The sequence below is a fragment of the Ambystoma mexicanum genome, chromosome 4q, assembly GCF_040938575.1.
Source record: "Ambystoma mexicanum isolate Mex_15411 chromosome 4q, UKY_AmexF1_1, whole genome shotgun sequence".
Taxonomy (NCBI): Eukaryota; Metazoa; Chordata; class Amphibia; order Caudata; family Ambystomatidae; genus Ambystoma; species Ambystoma mexicanum.
Window position 1 is genome coordinate 1,263,414,493 of NC_090928.1, and position 20,004 is coordinate 1,263,434,496.

The 20,004-nt window shown below is 43.8% G+C and overlaps 1 protein-coding gene across 2 annotated transcripts in view; it reads right to left on the minus strand.

Annotated features, from left to right (window-relative positions):
* LOC138468352 (solute carrier family 22 member 7-like) overlaps positions 1–20,004 on the minus strand; it is a 291,137-nt gene that overhangs the window by 74,648 nt on the left and 196,485 nt on the right. For both annotated transcript variants that reach the window (XM_069608872.1, XM_069608873.1), the window contains exon 8: positions 3,761–3,869. In XM_069608872.1, coding sequence (XP_069464973.1) covers positions 3,761–3,869 — 109 coding nt within the window. The remainder of the gene's footprint in view (positions 1–3,760; positions 3,870–20,004) is intronic.

Consider the following 20,004-nt stretch of genomic DNA (forward strand, 5'->3'; position numbering starts at 1 on the left):
GCAGGCCACTCTAAACCTCTCTGTTGTTGTTCACACTCCTTTTAAACACCAGTGCTTGCACGCTACTCTAAACCTCTGTGTTCCTGTTCACAATCTTTATAAACACCAGTGCTAGCAGGCCAGTTTAAACCTCTTTGTTCTTGTTCACAATCACACCAGAGCTAGCAGGCCACTCTAAACCTCTAAACCTCTGTGTTCTTGTTCACAGTCTTTATAAATACCAGTGTTAGCAGGCCACTCTAAACCTCTGTGTTCTTGTTCACACTCCTTTTAAACACCAGAGCTAGCAGGCCACTCTAAACCTCTGTGTTTTTGTTCACAATCTTTATAAACACCAGTGCTAGTAGTCCACTCTAAACCTCTGTGTTCTTGTTCACACTCCTTATAAACACCAGTGCTAGCAGGCCACTTTAAACCTATGTCTTGTTGTTCACAATCTTTATAAACACCAGAGCTAGCAGGCCACTCTAAACCTCTGTGTTCTTGTTCACATTCCTAATAAACACCAGTGCTAGCATGCCACTCTAAACCTCTGTGTTCCTGTTCACAATCTTTATGAACACCAGAGCTAGCAGGCCACTCTAAACCTCTGTGTTCTTGTTCACACTCCTTATAAACACCAGTGCTAGCAGGCCACTCTAAACCTCTGTGTTCTTGTTCACACTCTTAATAAACACCAGTGCTATTTGGCCACTCTAAACCTCTGTGTTCTTGTTCACAATCTTTATAAACACCATTGCCTGCACGCTACTCTAAACCTCTGTGTTCTTGTTCACAATCTTTATAAACACCAGAGCTAGCAGGCAACTCTAAACCTCTGTGTTCTTGTTCACACTCCTTATAAACACCAGTGCTAGCAGGCCACTCTAAACCTCTGTTTTCCTGTTCACAATCTTTATAAACACCAGTGCTAGCAGGCCACTCTAAACCTCTGTGTTCTTATTCACAATCTTAATAAACACCAGTGCTAGCAGGCCACTTTAAACCTATGTCTTCTTGTTCACAATCTTTATAAACACCAGTGCTAGCAGGCCACTCTAAACCTCTGTGTTCTTCTTCACACTCCTTATAAACACCAGTGCTAGCAGGCCAAACCTCTGTGTTCTTGTTCACACTCCTTATAAACACCAGTGCTAGCAGGCCACTCTAAACTTCTGTGTTCTTGTTCACACTCTTAATAAACACCAGTGCTAGCAGGCCACTCTAAACCTCTTTGTTCCTGTTCACAATCTTTATAAACACCAGTGCTAGCAGGCCACTCTAAACCTCTGTGTTCTTGTTCACACTCCTTTTAAACACCAGTGTTTGCACGCTACTCTAAACCTCTGTGTTCTTGTTCACAATCTTTATAAACACCAGAGCTAGCAGGCCACTCTAAACCTCTGTGTTCTTGTTCACATTCCTAAAAAAAACACCAGTGCTAGCAGGCAACTCTAAACCTCTGTGTTCCTGTTCACAATCTTTATAAACAGCAGTGCTAGCAGGCCACTCTAAACCTCTGTGTTCTTGTTCACACTCCTTATAAACACCAGTGCTAGCAGGCCACTCTAAACCTCTGTGTTCTTGTTCACAATCTTAATAAACACCAGTGCTAGCAGGCTGCTCTAAACCTCTGTGTTCTTGTTCACACTACTTATAAACACCAGTGCTAGCAGGCCACTCTAAACCTCTGTGTTCTTATTCACAATCTTAATAAACACCAGTGCTAGCAGGCCACTCTAAACCTCTGTGTTCTTATTCACAATCTTAATAAACACCAGTGCTAGCAGGCCACTCTAAACCTCTGTGTTCCTATTCGCAATCTTAATAAACACACCAGTGCTAGCAGGCCACTCTAAACCTCTGTGTTCTTGTTCACAATCTTAATAAACACCAGTGCTAGCAGGCCACTCTAAACCTCTGTGTTCTTGTTCACACTACTTATAAACACCAGAGCTAGCAGGCCACTCTAAACCTCTGTGTTCTTGTTCACAATCTTTATAAACACCAGTGCTAGCAGGCCACTCTAAACCTCTGTGTTCTTGTTCACACTACTTATAAACACCAGTGCTAGCAGGCCACTCTAAACCTCTGTGTTCTTGTTCACAATCTTTATAAACACCAGTGCTAGCAGGCCACTCTAAACCTCTGTGTTCTTATTCACAATCTTAATAAACACCAGTGCTAGCAGGCCACTCTAAACCTATGTCTTCTTGTTCACACTACTTATAAACACCAGAGCTAGCAGGCTACTCTAAACCTCTGTGTTCTTGTTCACAATCTTTACAAACACCAGTGCTAGCAGGCCACTCTAAACCTCTGTGTTCTTGTTCACACTACTTATAAACACCAGAGCTAGCAGGCCACTCTAAACCTCTGTGTTCTTGTTCACAATCTTTATAAACACCAGTGCTAGCAGGCCACTCTAAACCTCTGTGTTCTTGTTCACACTACTTATAAACACCAGAGCTAGCAGGCCACTCTAAACCTCTGTGTTCTTGTTCACGATCTTTATAAACACCAGTACTAGCAGGCCACACTCTAAACCTCTGTGTTCTTGTTCACACTACTTATAAACACCAGTGCTAGCAGGCCACTCTAAACCTCTGTGTTCTTATTCACAATCTTAATAAACACCAGTGCTAGCAGGCCACTCTAAACCTCTGTGTTCTTCTTCACAATCTTTATAAACACCAGTGCTAGCAGGCCACTCTAAACCTCTGTGTTCTTGTTCACAATCTTTATAAACACCAGTGCTAGCAGGCCACTCTAAACCTCTGTGTTCTTGTTCACACTACTTATAAACACCAGAGCTAGCAGGCCACTCTAAACCTCTGTGTTCTTGTTCACGATCTTTATAAACACCAGTGCTAGCAGGCCACTCTAAACCTCTGTGTTCTTGTTCACACTACTTATAAACACCAGTGCTAGCAGGCCACTCTAAACATCTGTGTTCTTGTTCACAATCTTTATAAACACCAGTGCTAGCAGGCCACTCTAAACCTCTGTGTTCTTATTCACAATCTTAATAAACACCAGTGCTAGCAGGCTGCTCTAAACCTCTGTGTTCTTGTTCACACTACTTATAAACACCAGAGCTAGCAGGCCACTCTAAACCTCTGTGTTCTTGTTCACAATCTTTATAAACACCAGTGCTAGCAGGCCACTCTAAACCTCTGTGTTCTTATTCACAATCTTAATAAACACCAGTGCTAGCAGGCCACTCTAAACCTCTGTGTTCTTGTTCACAATCACACCAGAGCTAGCAGGTCACTCTAAACCTCTAAACCTATGTTTTCCTGTTCACAATCTTTAATAAACACCAGTGCCTGCAGGCCACTCTAAACCTCTGTGTTCTTATTCACAATCTTAATAAACACCAGTGCTAGCAGGCCACTCTAAACCTGTGTTCTTGTTCACAATCACACCAGAGCTAGCAGGCCACTCTAAACCTCTGTGTTCTTGTTCACAATCTTTATAAACACCAGAGCTAGCAGGCCACTCTAAACCTCTAAACCTCTGTGTTCTTGTTCACAATCTTTATAAACACCAGTGCTAGTAGACCACTCTAAAACTCTCTGTTGTTGTTCACACTCCTTATAAACACGCATGCAGGCCACTTTAAACCTCTGTGTTCGTGCTCACAAACTGTATAAACACCCATGCTCGAGGCTCCTCTGCACCCCACATTCTGCTGCTCACAAACTTTATTAGCACCAGAGTTTGCACACATCGCTTTGCACCTTCGCTAACACCATTCCTTTATGTCCAGACCTCTTACCTGAGGACCGTCGGGTAGAGCTCTGCAGTGTACAGAAAGGCTGTGGTGAAAGCGGCTTCTGAGAAACCCTTGCCCAAGATGGCGACCGCAGAGCGCACCATGCCTTGTTCTAGAAGGAGAAAAGAAGGAATTACATGCCAGTAATCATGGGACTGGGAGCATTTCCAGCAAATGCTGGGATCTGGGGCAGGTTTATCCCCCATGTGCAGCATAGGGTACAGTGCTGGATGGGAAATCTGTTGATGTTTCCCATCACTATGAACGAGCAACTGCTTCGGTGCGGGGGCTTCCCCTGCAAGACATTTGTTTAACTAATTGGTTAAAATGGTTAATTTTACAGCACAACTATTGTGAAAAAATGTGTAAAAAGCCACACAAATTCAATAGATGTAAGTTACCAACAGTGCGCATGAGCTTTTTCCTACTCATTTTCATGATGCCTTTGCCCGCAATATATGCCAGTATAAAAAAGATTCTCGTGCTGGCTGTGCTCATACATGTCCACGCATGCTGCGCCAATATATGCCCTTATTACCATATACAAACATGATATCCCACAGTAAGAAAACATATCCAAGCTAGCAGCACCAATATAAAAAAAATATAATAAATCAATACATTGGGCCTCATTATAAGTTTACTGGTCCGGTAAAAACGGTAATATTCAGAGTCGCGTTGCGCTCCGTAAGTTCGCTTACTTGCTTCCTTCTTTTCAAGACATATACTTACATTCTAGATTCTACAAACCTTCTTTCCTGAAATCACTTTAACTAATCTTTCTCTGTTTCTACTCCTCCATGTATTTAGTCATTTCTGATTACCTCCTTTACACGCGAGGCATATCGAGACCTCAATCTACGTGCAGCCTTACCGCATTACCCGTACGGTGCGTAGTCTCCCGTTTGCTGGGATCCATCTTCAGTTTGTGTTCCTCTTTTCGCGTGCGATCTGTTTACATTTGTTATCTTTCGTCCAAAGTGCTAGGAACCAGCCGTAGGGGCATTCTGCAGCCGTCCACTCGAAGCCTTCTAGTCAATTTCTTCTCTTCATGGCGACAGAGTGACGGATGCTTTGGTAGGCGACATTATCCATTGACTTACGATCCTCTTCTTTACTGTTTACTGTGTAAAACACTATAGGGCTTAATACTTCCACCTCCTTACCTTATTAGGTCATTCACGCTATAGGGTTGCAATCACTCCACCCGTGACTGGTACCAATCAGGAAATTGTCTGTAACTCCAGGGTAAGCCTCCCCTTCTTCCATCAGTTTCACACTCTTTCAACTTTGCTCTTTCCATTCACAATTGCATTCTGTCTTTACTAGACGTCACGAGAGGACTTCGGCCTTCAATAGAAGTCCCGCCTATTACAAAAGAAAGACCACAGCTGCTTCCAGGATTCCACATACCCTAGCAGTGCGCCACAGGGTTTTTTCCCCTTTTGGTTTTTTTCCCTGGAAGCACCACTACTCCCTAGCCTTTTCGGCTGGGCAGTGGAGGGTTTCTAGGTGAAACCCACTATCATCCTTCTTCAAACTCCTGATCCATGAAGACCCGTGTAAGAGGTGGGTGCCAATTATAAATGCCAAAAGACGCATGTGTTGGAAATATTTGCCCTTGTTCATCAGTTATAACACCGGTACCGTTTACCGGACCGGCAAACTACAAGTTCTGCTTGTGGGTGCCTTCCTGCCTGCCAGGTCGGCGTACCGGCACACGCGGGCAGAGCATGTCGGATGCACCAACACCATTCTGAATGGTGCTGGTGCATCCGATCTCCCCTATTGGGCTCAAATGGGAATGGAGAGCATTTTTTTCCGGCACCCGTGAATGGGCAATTACCGGGTCAGGCAAGGCCGTAATGACCCGGTAATTGCCCATTTACGGGTGCCGGAAAAAAAATGATACCCTCGGCAGCCGTGCTTTTTTTACCAACACGGCTACCACCAGTATCATAATGAAGCCCATTGGGTTCTTACAGCACGCTTCATGTTGGACTCCAGCCTTTAGGCGCAGGACTAGAACTGGGTATCGAACCTGTGGTGCTTAGTGCAGTCTTGTTACCAAGATGAACATGTTGCCCCAGAGCTCTCCTTCCCTGCTCTACGACAGTATGGCTGCATAAGATCACTCACTAATGCTTTACCCTTGATGACAGTAAAAAATGCCACACCGCAGTAAAGAACATGCTCAGGTTGGCTGCACAAATGTAGGTCATCCAGCCACATAATAACACTTGTTTGCCTTACCCTTGATACCCAGTAAAAAATGGCATGCCAAAAAATGTAGGCCAGTCTAGCCACATAATTACACTTATAATGTTAGCTTTGATGACTGGCCATCAAGATTAAAGCAATGCCACTGTAGGAAAACATGTTCAAACTGACTGCATCAGAGTAAGTCAATCTCACCATGTATTACCACTTACCATGTTTTCTTTACCCTTGATGCTCAGCAGAAATGCCAGGCCACAGTAAGAAAGCATATCCAAACTGTCTCCACCAATGTAGGCCAGTCTAGCAACATAATAACACTAATGCCCATTAAAGAATGCCATGCACACTACCAAAATATGACCAGGCTGGCAGCTGCAGCCTGCTACACAAATGTAAGCCCCCTCCCACCAAATCAGAGGCCCGCTCCTCAGCACACATGTAAGCAAACAAGCACAGACATTCATTTAGAATTCATATACATTCACTTGCGCACTGATGCAGCATTCATACAGTCTCCTTCACCCATGCACCTATACAACATACAATCTCTCATTCACACATGCACTCATATACCATAGAATTTTTTTATTTACACAGTCATGCATGTGTACACACACATGCATTGTTTTTTTTTCTTCTTTTTTTCCTGCAGCACCAGTCAAGAATCTGCTCCATCTCAGGCTCTCACAGCGGCTCTCCGGCTCCTGTGCAGCACACACAGGAAGCAGGGAGGGCTTACTAGTTCTTGCACATGTTCAGTTGAGCTGCTAGGGCCCCAGCTCTACGCCCCAGGGCTACTGAATTGGTGGGGAGGGGCAGGGGTGCCTCTTGTACACATTAAGCCCTGCAGTACCCGAGCTGGCATGCCCAAATGGACCATACAAGTCTGGGGAAGCAAAATGACACTGGCCTTGCACTGCCCATTGGGCATGCATACTGGGATAACTGAACTGCCAAACCTTTGACAGTTGACACCAGACCAGGAGCGCTCCCTGTGCTGCAGCAAGCCGCTGAGGGAGTGCCCAGTGTTTTCACTGGGCCGGCTTGGCTCATTCAATGCGGGCGACAGGTTGGCGCTCTGTCACCCATTATAGATGACCCGTGGTCACAGTGAAGTCACTCTGTGCAATCCCTACCTCTATCACTTGGAAATAAGTCTCGAAGGGCTGACAGATAGACTGGCACTACAGCACATCTTACCACATGTGGTATTGCATTCCAGAGTACACTCAAGAGACGTGCGATATTCACATTTTACCACATGTAGTAGTGTCCTCACTAGGAACAAGAGAATGCATTCCAGAATACACTCAAGAGACATGCAATATTCACATCTTATGTGTAGTAGAGTCTCCTCACTAGGAACAAGATATTGCATTCCAGAATACACTCAAGAGACGTGCGATATTCACATTTTACCACATGTAGTCGAGTGTCCTCACTAGGAACAAGAGAATGCATTCCAGAATACACTCAAGAGACGTGCGATATTCACATTTTACCACATGTAGTAGTGTCCTCACTAGGAACAAGAGAATGCATTCCAGAATACACTCAAGAGACGTACGATATTCAAATTTTACCACATGTAGTAGAGTGTCCTCACCAGGAACAAGAGATTGCATTCCAGAATACATTCAAGAGACATAAGTAATCTGAACATGACATCTGGCAAAGTAATGGGCATCTCCTAAAAGATCTACTTGGTATTTAATTCACGAATACTATAACACTACTGTAAAACCTGCAGTCAATGTGCCGATTGCCTGACCATTTCACGAGAAGCACTCTCCTCGCATGAACAACAGACTGTGCCTGGCCATAGAGGAAACTAAAGGACTAGAGAGGTCCTTAAGAGCCCCCTTGAACCTGCTCAGAACTTTCAGCCTAATCCAATAACGGACCTGAAAGCGGCTGAGGCAGAAAGAGGTACGAGGGAATCAACCAAAGCCTGCAAGAAGGAAGGGGGGGAGAATAACTTCTTGCCAAAACCAAGCAGGCACGGTAAATATTCTTAAAATCTCACCCCAAATGGAAATCCCGGTTAGGCACAAACAAAATTGGGACAATGGCGCCACAGCTGGGAGTCAATCTATCAATATTTTAAACCCAACAGCATTCACAACAAGATTGGACCCAGCTGGGTTTCAATCATCCAAAATACAAAACGAACAACCAACTCAACCTGCAGTGGAGTGGGGTATGAGTGGACCAAATTCTGCATTAAAAATCCAGATCGAGGTACATCCAGTGACAGCAAGGGAGGATGTGGTCAGCCCCCAATATGATTCAAGTGATCTTAATTGTTCACTGACTGAAGCAGACAAATCAAAGGGCTCTGAAGCAGAAACAGACATAACTGAGGCTATGAGTGACCTCCAGGACGAAACACCCGAGGAACCATTAAAGAAGCCGCAACCTACCCAGGGATCTTCGAAGGGAGAATTGAAGCTCAAGAAAACCGAAAAGAACATGCGCTTGGGGGAATCGAAAGGACGCAGAGACAAATGAAGAGGACAAGCTACCCACCTTAAATCCCATTCCAACCCAAAACTGGCCAGTTCAAATCAAACAAAAATGTGCAAAATCTACCGAAACAACCGCGCAAGTTTAGGAAAATAACCCCTCTGAGACTGCCGTTTACTGGCTCATTAGAATTTTTTTTCAACAAACATGGGAAAGTGACCCCTGTCCAACTGAGCGAACTTTCAGATGCAGACATTTTGGAGGGGTAGATGACTTAACAGAAAGAGAAATTGAAGGCAACTGCAACCCTCAGCTGTCTTCAGCATTTGTAAACAGAAACACTGCTAAGACACATGAACAAATGTCAACCCCAAAACGATGGCATTTTGGGAAACCTCCCGCAAACGAAGTAACACCACAGGTCAAGATCATTAGTTGAATTTTAAAGCCATAGGGCACCGCACAGTTGCCTGAAATAACCTCTGGCAAGCAAGGCAATATGATATTGGCGCAAATAGCCTTAACAACGGGCAAAATGACCCCCCATATCAGAAGAACAAAGAAACATCTTCCAAATGAAGCAAAAGACAATCTGTGTCTGACACCGACACCCATTGAGAGAGCTCCTGTCAAAAAACATGGATCAACCCAGGGAAGGAACAGTAAACGAAACCAAGACAAACACAAAAGAGAATCCGTGTGTGACTCTTAACTCAAATACCCATGCTGTACCTTTAATACCACAGATTCCCCTAGTTACTCCACCAAGGAACAGAAGACTGAGCGCGATCCCTCAAACGGTAGGAAAGGAAACACCAAACAAGAAACCAGACTTGTTTGCCATTATGTCAGCTGTAACAATTGCCCTAGCGCCATTTAGTAAGCTATACGAAACATTAAATGAGGCATTGAAAAATCACACAACAATGGTGGCACTGATGCACACTAAACGGACATATTTGGAAGGATACAGCACATCAACGGAAGCATGGAAATCAAATATCAGAGAACAAAGTACCTCTACTCCTGCTATACAGAGAAAGGATCAAGAAACAGAAACGCCACAGTTTGAAAGCACCCATAGCAAGAAAGTATTGCAGTTGATACTCAAACATCTGAAGTTCTAAAAATACCAGCTACACCTGAAAAAACAATGTCTGAAGATCAGAGATCCACACCTCTAGTGAAAGCTTCAATTAAGCAATCCAAAAACAAATCACAGAAAACGGTCCAACAGATGACGTCCCAAAAACAAGCTAGTCCTCTCGATACCTATATAAAAAAGGTAAACTCAGTAAAACAAGATCTCACCCGGGAGAGGAGGTTAAACGGTTGTACGGTCTTAGAAACTAACAAACATTTACAACCAATAATTGATCCAGCACAGCCAGCAAACTTGAAATTGCAACCAAAAGGAAACAACAAGCCTGATTTAAAGCTGGACACTTCGCCCTCACAAAAATACCTATGTTTAAAAGAGGTTAAAACAGCTCTCCCGACAGGACACTCTCAAACTGACATTGGTCGGAAACAGAACACCAGAGTCATGAAAGAAAAGCGATTGGCATCAATATTTGAACAAAGGACAACATTACGAGGAATCCGAAAATTGGTACCAGCAACAGAGCATTCACTTAACAGTACAGAAAATACAAACACGTCTGTGTCCATTATAGATGAGGTGGAAACTTCAATTGATTTAATGGACATCAGCCAATATACAATAGAAGAATCAGAAACTGAACTTCTTGACATATCTCAGCGTAAGAGTGAAGCAGATTAAAATATGTAGAACTCGCTCTCGCTGGAACCCAAGAAAAAAGTAACAATAACGGAACCTGACTCTCCAACCTTCTTGACCATGGACGAGAAGCGTCAATTGTTCTCAAGGAATCGAGAAGAGGAGCACAACTCCTTAAACGTCAGGCACCTCCACAAACATAGGTCCATTGGAAGGATTCCTAACGCAAGAGATAAAAGAGGGCCAGCCCAGAGAGGCCGAGAGTCTGGGAGAGGCAAAAACAAAACTGGAAAAAACAGAACCAGTTACAACACTTCAATATACGTGAACCATATGCACGACCAAAATCGTAACCATAATGACAATCATTTCAGGTCACACACTCTCGCCCGAGATACCAGACAAACAAAAAGCGATTCAACGTCATCGAACCGTAGAAAAAGAACAAGCAGGACTCTCAAATTGGAACAAATACTGGATCAAGGAGATAGGAACACAACAATGAATCTGCTCCATCATATTCCAAACCTTAGACAACTCCGGTCGGATGACATAAACATCATCGAATTCTGTCATAGGGGCTGCACAGACAGCATATATCTACACATTACCTCACCAGTGGTGAAGTCCATTATACTCAAGGCAGCAGAGAATCTACAAAAGTTAGGCTATGACCTAAAGGAAACTAAACTGGAAGAATGAGAATATGAGAGACGAAGATCTCCGAAAAAAACTGATGATCTCTATTTACCATCAGAAACTCCAGCAGCTAACCACAGAGATACTGGAAAACCAAGAAAAAGAGAAACCGAACGATGTAAGCTGCAAACCGAATGTGAACCACAACGCCATTGGAACACTAAAAGAGAGTATCTCCTCAAAATCCAGTGGCCAAAGAGAAAATGGGGCTGATAGTAGATCTAGACCTTATCCTAGAGACAATGAAGGTGTCAAAACCTATGTGGACACCGGCCGAGTACCACATGGACCCTTACCAAAATTTAAAATTACCATCAATCAAGATTGACCAAGCAACTATCATGAAACAAATGCCAGCTCCTATTTAAAAGGTCTAAAGAAAAAGGAACAAAGGAGGTGGGCATGGATTCCAGAAGCTTTAGCAAACCACACAAGAACCTAACCACCACAGTCAGCGCACCATCTCCAAACGCAAGAGACCATGGGAACTGAAAGCCACACAGCTCAAAATCACATAACTTTGGGATCTTGGAACACGCAAGGTTTAAGCCATCTGACAATCCCCAGCGATGTAAACTTGGGGAATTGTGATCTATTATGTCTGCTAGAGACATGACTGGTGGTAAGTCCGCCTTTGGATGGATACGAGATTGCAATCTCGCCAGCTGTAATAGGCCTAAAAGGGCGGCCTACCTCAGGTTTGCTAACAGATATACGCTCCGGAAGTGACCTGCACCTCCAAAAATGCTTCTCTCTAATACATTTATACATGCCTCTCTCCTGGAATCACCCAAAGCTGTCACCCACAGACAGCAAGGTTGACTTGATTCTGATAATTAACACTTATTGGAACCCAAAAGCACAATCAGACAGAAAATTCCTGAGTAAAATGAAAGTAGTCATCAATAAAATGAGCACAGCAAATGAAGTCAACCACATAATAATATGCGGTGACCTAAACGCCACCTGTAGAAATATTGGAAAGGAAAAAAACAAATATAAAAAAATAAATACTATTCAAGCTGCAAATAGCACAGGGTCAGCTATAAGAGGCACTCAATGATTAGAACTAATGGAATCCAGGGACCTCCATGATACACTCAGTAAATGATTCAAATAAGCTGTACATCCCCACATGGGAACGCGATGGATGTGGAGCTACAATTGACCACATATATGTGTCAAAAGGACTGCTCTCCCTCATATCCTGATTTAAGGTGAAGAGAACATTACACAGTGATCACGATATATTGATTACTTCATGGACAGCCCCAAAAACTTTGAGAAAACAAATGGGGACTCCAATAGAAACTTGTGACCGCGGTACTCGCTTAAGGCTGACAAAAGAATCAATAAGTGAAATAACCAAGCAGCACTTGGTAGCAAACGAATGAAAAGGTAGGGTCTCAGACTCATCAAGGGTTGACTAACGCCCACTATTACTTCCTTATCAATTGGTATGGAAAAACCGGAATAATCCACCAAAACAGCATCCTCACAAAAACAGCTCACTCTTGGTGGGGAAGAGAAAAGCGCTGCGTCAAATAATAAGACGCACAAAAAAAACACTGACCGCAGAAAACCAGGAAAACGCAAAAACAGCAACTAAAGCCTACAAAAACTGGCAAAAGAACCACCGGATAAAACTGGAATGCTCCGTTCAATCTGCAGAAGACAATCAAAAGATTTTTGGTTACTTATAAACTCGACATCAAAAGACATCCACGAGGCCCTTCAAAATAAGGTAGGCGAGCAAAAATGGGTGACATACTTTTCAGACCTCCTTCGACAACCGCTTGGAGAACTTCGTGCCTGTCAACAGTCACCATCAAAACTTTGGGACATTCAATACGATGTTGAACTGGTCTTGAGGAAAATAGCCATGCTCAATAGATTGAGAGCTCCAGGCCCTGATGGGATCACCAATATCGACTTGAAAAATCATCTAGAAGAATGGGCCCACTTCATTGCGGGAGTAATCAAAAAATGTTTGACAACAAAATCAATTTGAGAATCTTGGAAAACTGCAAATGTGGTCCCAATCTGCAAAAAGGGCAAAAAAGATAACCCAAAGAATGTTCACCCAATAGCTTTATTGGGTGTGATAGGCAAACTCTTCGGCTCCTTATTACTGGATAAGTTCCAAACATGGGATAGGACGGCAGACTGCACAGACCCTTACCAATCGGGCTTCGTTAAAAACCTGGGCACAACAGTAAGCATCATGTTGCTAAGCACACTGAAGGCTAAAATTATGGAGGGAAGTACTAGAGTGTTTTTAACCTTTGTTGACCTAATCCAGGCGTTTGACCGGGTCAACCGTGAGAAACTATGGCTAAATTTGACAAAATGGAAATGTCCTAATTCAATCATGGACCCTATCAAATCCATGCACTCCGGAACATCAATGAGAGTGAGGCTCAGTGGAGCGGGGCAACTGTCTGAAGAGATCGAGACCTTCAGAGGGGTTAAACAAGGTTGCCCATTAGCCCCAGCTTTGTATTCATATATGGGAGATGTCAAGGACCAAGAGGGAAATATAAGATCTTTCCCCCAAACGATAGCAGAAGAGAAAGTCACACGCCTCCTATGTGCTGACGATATCATCTTACTGGGCCAGACTGCAATCGGGCTCCAACGTCAGCTAAACAACTTGCTTGAATACTTAAAACAAAACGACTTGGAACTTAACACAGACAAAACGTAAATGATGGTCTATGAAAAAACAAATAAGCAAAAAAAAAAAAAACAACAGTGGCATCTTGCTGGAGAGCAAATTGAGAAAGTAAAGAACTTCAAATATTTGGGCACAACACTCAACGGCAGCCCAGTAGAAATCGCAATGCAGACAACACTCCATGCAAAGATTAAGACCTTAGCCTCACAAACAAAGGCTATGGACAAAAAATCCAGGCGTTTTTCATTGATCCCGATGATAGATTTCTGTAAAGCAAGAGTGCCACCAGCTATCTCTTATGGAGCAGAAGCAATGCCATTAATTCCTGAGACAATCTGGCAAAAATTGGAAGCATACTATTGACACAAAGTGTTTAGACTACCATCGTCAATGCCAATGGCCACTATCATAAGGGAATTGAGTTTGGTGTCACTTAAAGCGATGATCGATCTGATCAGACTGATGTTATACAGGAAGATCAGTTCCTCAGCCAAAAATATTTGAGATCATTTACAGAGAAATGGAGGGAGGGAAAAACTAAATGTTAGGTAGTTCAGGTCAGTTAAGAATAATACCCTCTTAAACAAGATTGGCAGCACGGAGGAAGAACTGGAGTGTACCCATCCAAAGTAAAAAAAAAGATTAAAAGAATGGGATTGGATACAATTTATTTATTTATGTATTTGAATTTATAAAGTGCCCAGCGGCCCGCAGGCATTGTGGCACTGTTACAGCATATTCACTTAGTGCAGGTTAATCATTAGAAGCAGCGTCTAAGAATAAGCTAACTGCACACCTACCGACAAATACACAAAAAGTAAACCAAGTGATGGGATACCCAGCAAAATTCCCTAATAGAACGCTGCGAACAACGTTTCTAAGAGCATGTCCGAACCTTCTAAAAAACAAAGAGATCCTAGCTGTCAGGGGGAAATCAAGCACTAATAGCTGTCGACACTGTAATAAAAAAGACAAGGTGGAAACAGTTAGGCACCTGTTGCTGTCATGCTCAGGAACAACTAAAGCAACCACCTACTTGGATTGGCACTTAACCACCATACAGATGTATGAGGAAAGGGTCTGGTGGTCCCGATTGATGAGCGGCAATAAAACAGCACTGGTGATAGCTGTAGCACTATTCTTCCAGAACATAGGCCAGGAACAAGCAGAGGACAAACGTTGAAAAACTGGAACTGTAATCTATCCTGTCCTGCCAACCAACCTCGATAGTGTTAAACTTGAGATTTGAAACAGACGTTTACTTCTTTTCTTCTTTTAGAGAACAATTTCTTGTAAAAATTGTAAAAATTTAATTAAACCTAATAATAAAAAAATAAAAAAGATGCATTGGTCCAGTGTGTGGTATGCAATATGTATAATATAAATGAGTAATATAAGTAAGAGTAGTATTGGCAGTAGTAGAAGGAGGCAGATGTACCATTAGCAGGAGGCAGTAGTAGTAGTACCAGCACTAGGTGGTAGAGTAGTAGTAGTACCAGTAGCAATAATAGTAGTAGTGGTAGCAGTGGTAGCACTAGAAGAGGAAGCAGTAGTAGCAGCAGCAGTACTGCAGTATCAGGAGGCAGTAGAACTAGTAGTAGTGGTAGTAGCTGTAGTAGTAGGAGGAGGCAGTAGTAGGAGAAGCTATTAGTAGTAGTGGTAGTAGTACATGTAGTAGTGGTAGTGCCATTAGTGGCAGTAGTAGTAGTGGTAGCAGTAGTAGTTGGATGAGGTAGTAGTAGTAAAAATAATACCATGAGGAGTATGTAGTAGCATTAGTAAAACCAGTAGTTGTAGTAGGAGGAGGAGGAGGTCGTAGTAGCACTCATACCAGTAGTAGAATGAGTGGCAGTGGGAGGAGGAGACAGTAGTAGTAGTGGTGCCAGTATTACTGGTAGTAGTGGAACCAATAGCAGTAATAGTAGTAGTGATATTAGTAGATGCAGTAGTAGACATAGAAGTTCTACTAGCAACAGCAATAGTAGTAATGGCAGTAGTAGTAGTAGCAGTAGTAGGTAAATGCAGTAGTAGCAGTGCCAGTAGTAATAGTAGTGTTAGTAGTAGTAGTACCAGTAGCAATAATAGTAGTAGTGGTGATAGTGTAGGGGAGGGCTGGTCCAGGAGACCCCTCTCGCCTGCGTTTCGTCCCCAGGTGAGGGCTATGGCCCATTGGGCGTTCCCTCATGCCACCCGGGCCCAGGTGGTGGGGGGCTCACCCACTGGAGACATTGCCCACACGTATCGAATGCCCGCATGTATTGCTTACAACATAAATTGAGCTAGGCCCAAAAACCATTCTTTGCCCGGTAAGGATGGTGTGAGCTCAGCGCACTGTAGCGCGGCCCCCACCCTTGGAGAACATCCCTGTTGCCGCAGCACCCTGGCAGATCCGCTGCGAGCACGTTCCCACGAACAAGACGGACATGAGCTAGCACAATACGCTAACATTGTAACAGTTCACCTCCCGCAGTGTACCATCACTATCAGCATGACCCGGCCAGCAGGCCTGAACAATGAGAAAGAACAGTAAAATGGTCCTCTGATGGCAGACAGTCTTTATATATATATATGTATATATTAATGTCAAGACCTCTTGCATTATTTCTTTCTTCCACAAAATACAAATGCCTGTAGAATGTATTAAAATGAGAGAGTATGCTCCCATGATATAAGCTATGGCGAGTTCGCACCATTGCAGGTGGATGCCAATGATAAAGGAACGCTCCAGGGGTCTGTTCGTTGTGTGTATCACTGGGCAGCCTACCTCACGTGGTTTCGCGCCATAACTAAAGCTAATGCTGCTAGAGTACACGAGAAAGCGGATGTAACTATACTATGAACCCATGAAAAGAATGCGCGAGAGTGCACGTATCATGTGTGAACGTCTGAGCCCCTCATATGCCACCACCGTCACGTACAGTGGCGGGTCGTTTTCTATGTACTCCACTTATCTAACCACTACCTCATTTACTAAGAATGTATATGCATGTAACTGAAACACTGTAGCTGCTAGAGTCTAATGTACAAATATGATGCTCAAACTGGGTATAATCGAAACGCACCCAGCAAAGATTAAAATGCATGTTTCGAAGTGATTTTAAATAAGTATTATAGAAAGTATTCAAATGTTTGCGATGTCTTTACTTATATTCCGCAACGCACGAGGGAGATACCTTTGTGAAAGTGTAGAAGGTCTCGATGTATCCCCCTCCCTCCATCAGAAGGCTGCCAAGACAGGAGAACAGAGCCCCGCTCTGTGTTATCACGCCTCCCCCGACCCGACTGGAGCCGCTTCAAAGACTTGTAGCCCCACACCAGCACCCAAGGCCGCGGCCAGACACCTGCATTATTTACAGCACAGCAGTAAACCTCAGTTTAAACTCAAGCGCCCCCTCATAAACCCCACAACCCACCGGACTGTCTCAAACTTATGGCCCTGTGCAATCAGGACACCTAACACTTTGACAACACACAGCGAAACATCCATAATCACTTCTAACAAGACAGAAAGACCTGTACCACCCGCCCCAGTCCCTGAAGCTTAGCCCCTCGACCTATGGTCCCGGTCAACAAATCACAAGTAACCTAGCCACGATATATTATCTCCAGATCCCTCACAAGGTGCATTCCTCCTGTGTTGCATTAACCTATTAAAAGATTTACTAAAGAGAATAAAACTGTAAATGACTGAATGACTGCAGTGTGCACGGCAGAGGGCAAGTAAGTCAGAAAAGGCATTCATCTCTGCCACAGGCCGCCTCGGGACACCAACACCGCCCGGATGAACTCAAGCCGACCTGCCAGGCCCAGCCCAACCCACGAGGGTGACCAGTGACGTCCTCCAGCCAAGACCAACCACACCGCAGCAGCACCTATATTTAGTCGTCGCCACCCAATCCCAATGAACTTGTGCCCCCTATAGTATGTAGGTTTCGATGACGTTTTTTGTAAATATATACGCCTGTCTTTGCTATTGTCAGACAGAGCGCTCTCGGAGTTTGCAGAGTTCTTTGCATGCCCTATTCTGATTGATAAACTCCCATTTACGTTCACCCGCACTCTGTCTTGGCCTTATTCCCATTTTGGGAGAGTCCTTCATTGTCTCTCATTAAAGGGGAGGATCGTGCTGTTTGGGGACGCTTGCTTTCAATAGTAGTAGCAGTAGTAGAGGTAGTAATAGCAGTGGTAGTAGTACCAATATCAGTAATAACAGTGGTATCAGTAGTAGAAGTAGTAGTTTTAGTAGTAGTAGTATTAGTAGTACCAATACAATTAGTAGGAGTAGGATGAGGTAGCAGTAATGGTAGTAGTAATAGTAGGAGTAGGAGGTAGTAGTAGTGGTAGTAATACCAATAGCAGTAACAGTAATATTAGTCAGAGGAGGTAGTCATAGTAATGGTAGTAGTATTAGTAGAAGTTGTGGTAGTACCAATAGTAGTGATAATAGTAGTGGTAGTACCAGTACGCGGAGGAGATAGTACCAGCAGTTGTAGTAGTGGTAGTAGGAGTAGACAGTTGTAGTGATACCATTAGTAGACTTAGTGATACCAGTAGTAGTAGTATTAGTAGTAGTACCAATAGCAGTTATAGCAGCAGTATTAGTGGTAGCAGTAGTAGAAGTTGCAGCAGTCTTAGTAGAGATAGTAGTGGTGGTAGTAGTAGGAGGGTGTGGTAATAGCAGTAGTGGTAGTATGAAGCAGTAGTAGTAGTAATGTTATGCTATTGGAATTTTATTTTCTTATTTAAAACTAAAAAACGAGTACAAACATTAAAACAACACACTAAATTCGATACTCAAATCATAAAACAATTCATCAACTAATGTCAACATAATTAACAGATATAAACATGAATTAATCCCAAATCTGCCTACATGCTGCTTCCCCCTCAGACATTCTATTTTTCAGACCTTGGACAATTTCCTCTAAGAATGATGTCCATGCGATCGTTAAAGCCTGATTGGCAGGAAGCATTGGCCTCTCCCATAGGTTTTTAGTCAGAACCAGGTAGGTAGAATGCAGAAACCTCCCCAAATGGCTAATTCTCTTTGCCAAGGAGAACAGGCACTCCAGTACCAAGTGGGCCAATGATTCCTTTTGGTCAGAACCGCACATCCGGCACCCAGGCATCTCTCTAGCTATACCCAGTTTGGGCCGCAGGACTTCTAAAGTAGGCAAAACGTTTAAACGGAATTTAAAGTAAAGATCTCGATGTCAGGATCTCAACTTGCACGGTGGTATGAATAGATGTTGGTTATCCCTGAACACTAGCAATCTATTAAGATCATCGCAATCAGAGATCTGTCCCACACAGTGACTTTCCTTTTTTTTTACGAAGACAATGTCTGTGAGATGTAGAGAGATCATACTAGCAAAGTTCTCACATCTCTTGTGAAACCCCAGCAAAAACGAAGAAGAAAGCAAGGTACCCCTTAAAAGATCTTTCATATATGAGCAATTGGGTATTTGTATAGCACCTTTTACCATTGCCATGATTTCAAAGCACTGTGCGTTGAATGCCCTGGGGAACCGTAGTCCAGGTCGGTGGAGAGAGTAGTGTAGTTGAGTGCTTGGGTGCACTCGGTATGTGTGTAGCCAGGGCATATTGAGAGGTGTGTAGCTGCATTCTACTGCTAGGCGTGGTGCAGTGGTTGTATGAGATCAGTAGAATGTGTGCAGCAAGGCCAGTTGGACTTGGGTAGCTGCATTCTGGTGGCGGCAAAGATTGTGTGCGGGATTATGTGGGCAGCTAGGCCGATTTTCATGGGGCATAGCTGCGCTCTAAAGCCTGTTGAGGGGATCATGGAGGTGTATAAGTATGGGTGCAGCTAGGCCGAATTAATCGAGGGGTATAGCTGGTTTCTATCGTTTGTTGGTGCAGAGGGAAGAGTTAGCATATTATTGTGTTTGAGTGTGTGTGTGGATATGAAGGGAACCTTGTTCCTAACATGTTTCCAGTGCCTGTCGAGAGGGGATGGGATATCCCTATGGGTTCGGCTATTAGGCTAAGGTCCTCCCTGTATCTGCAATTGTTTATTAGCATGGTCTGTTGGATGATGACAGCCAGATCTGGCCCGAGTCATAGTGGGCCTCATTACACGTTAGGCGGTAAGGGAATAACGGTACCGGTAAGGGATTACCGGTATCGCTAAATCCCCTAGTTTATCACGACCCGGACTGGCCGCTATTAGCGGCACCGCTAAGAACGGTGCCACTAATAGCGGCCAGTCCGTGGGAGCGCAACCTCTCAGGTCGGAAATAGCGGCATGGCGCTAATAGCATGCCATTACAAGGCATGCGGACATGCAAATAGCAGCATGGTATTGGCCGAAGAAGCCCATACCGGCATGGAGGAAATATCGGCATCGCAAACCACACGTTAAGAGAGCTGAGTAGTGTCCCCACTTGCCACAGGTGGCCACAACAGCACAGGTGGAGGCAATGG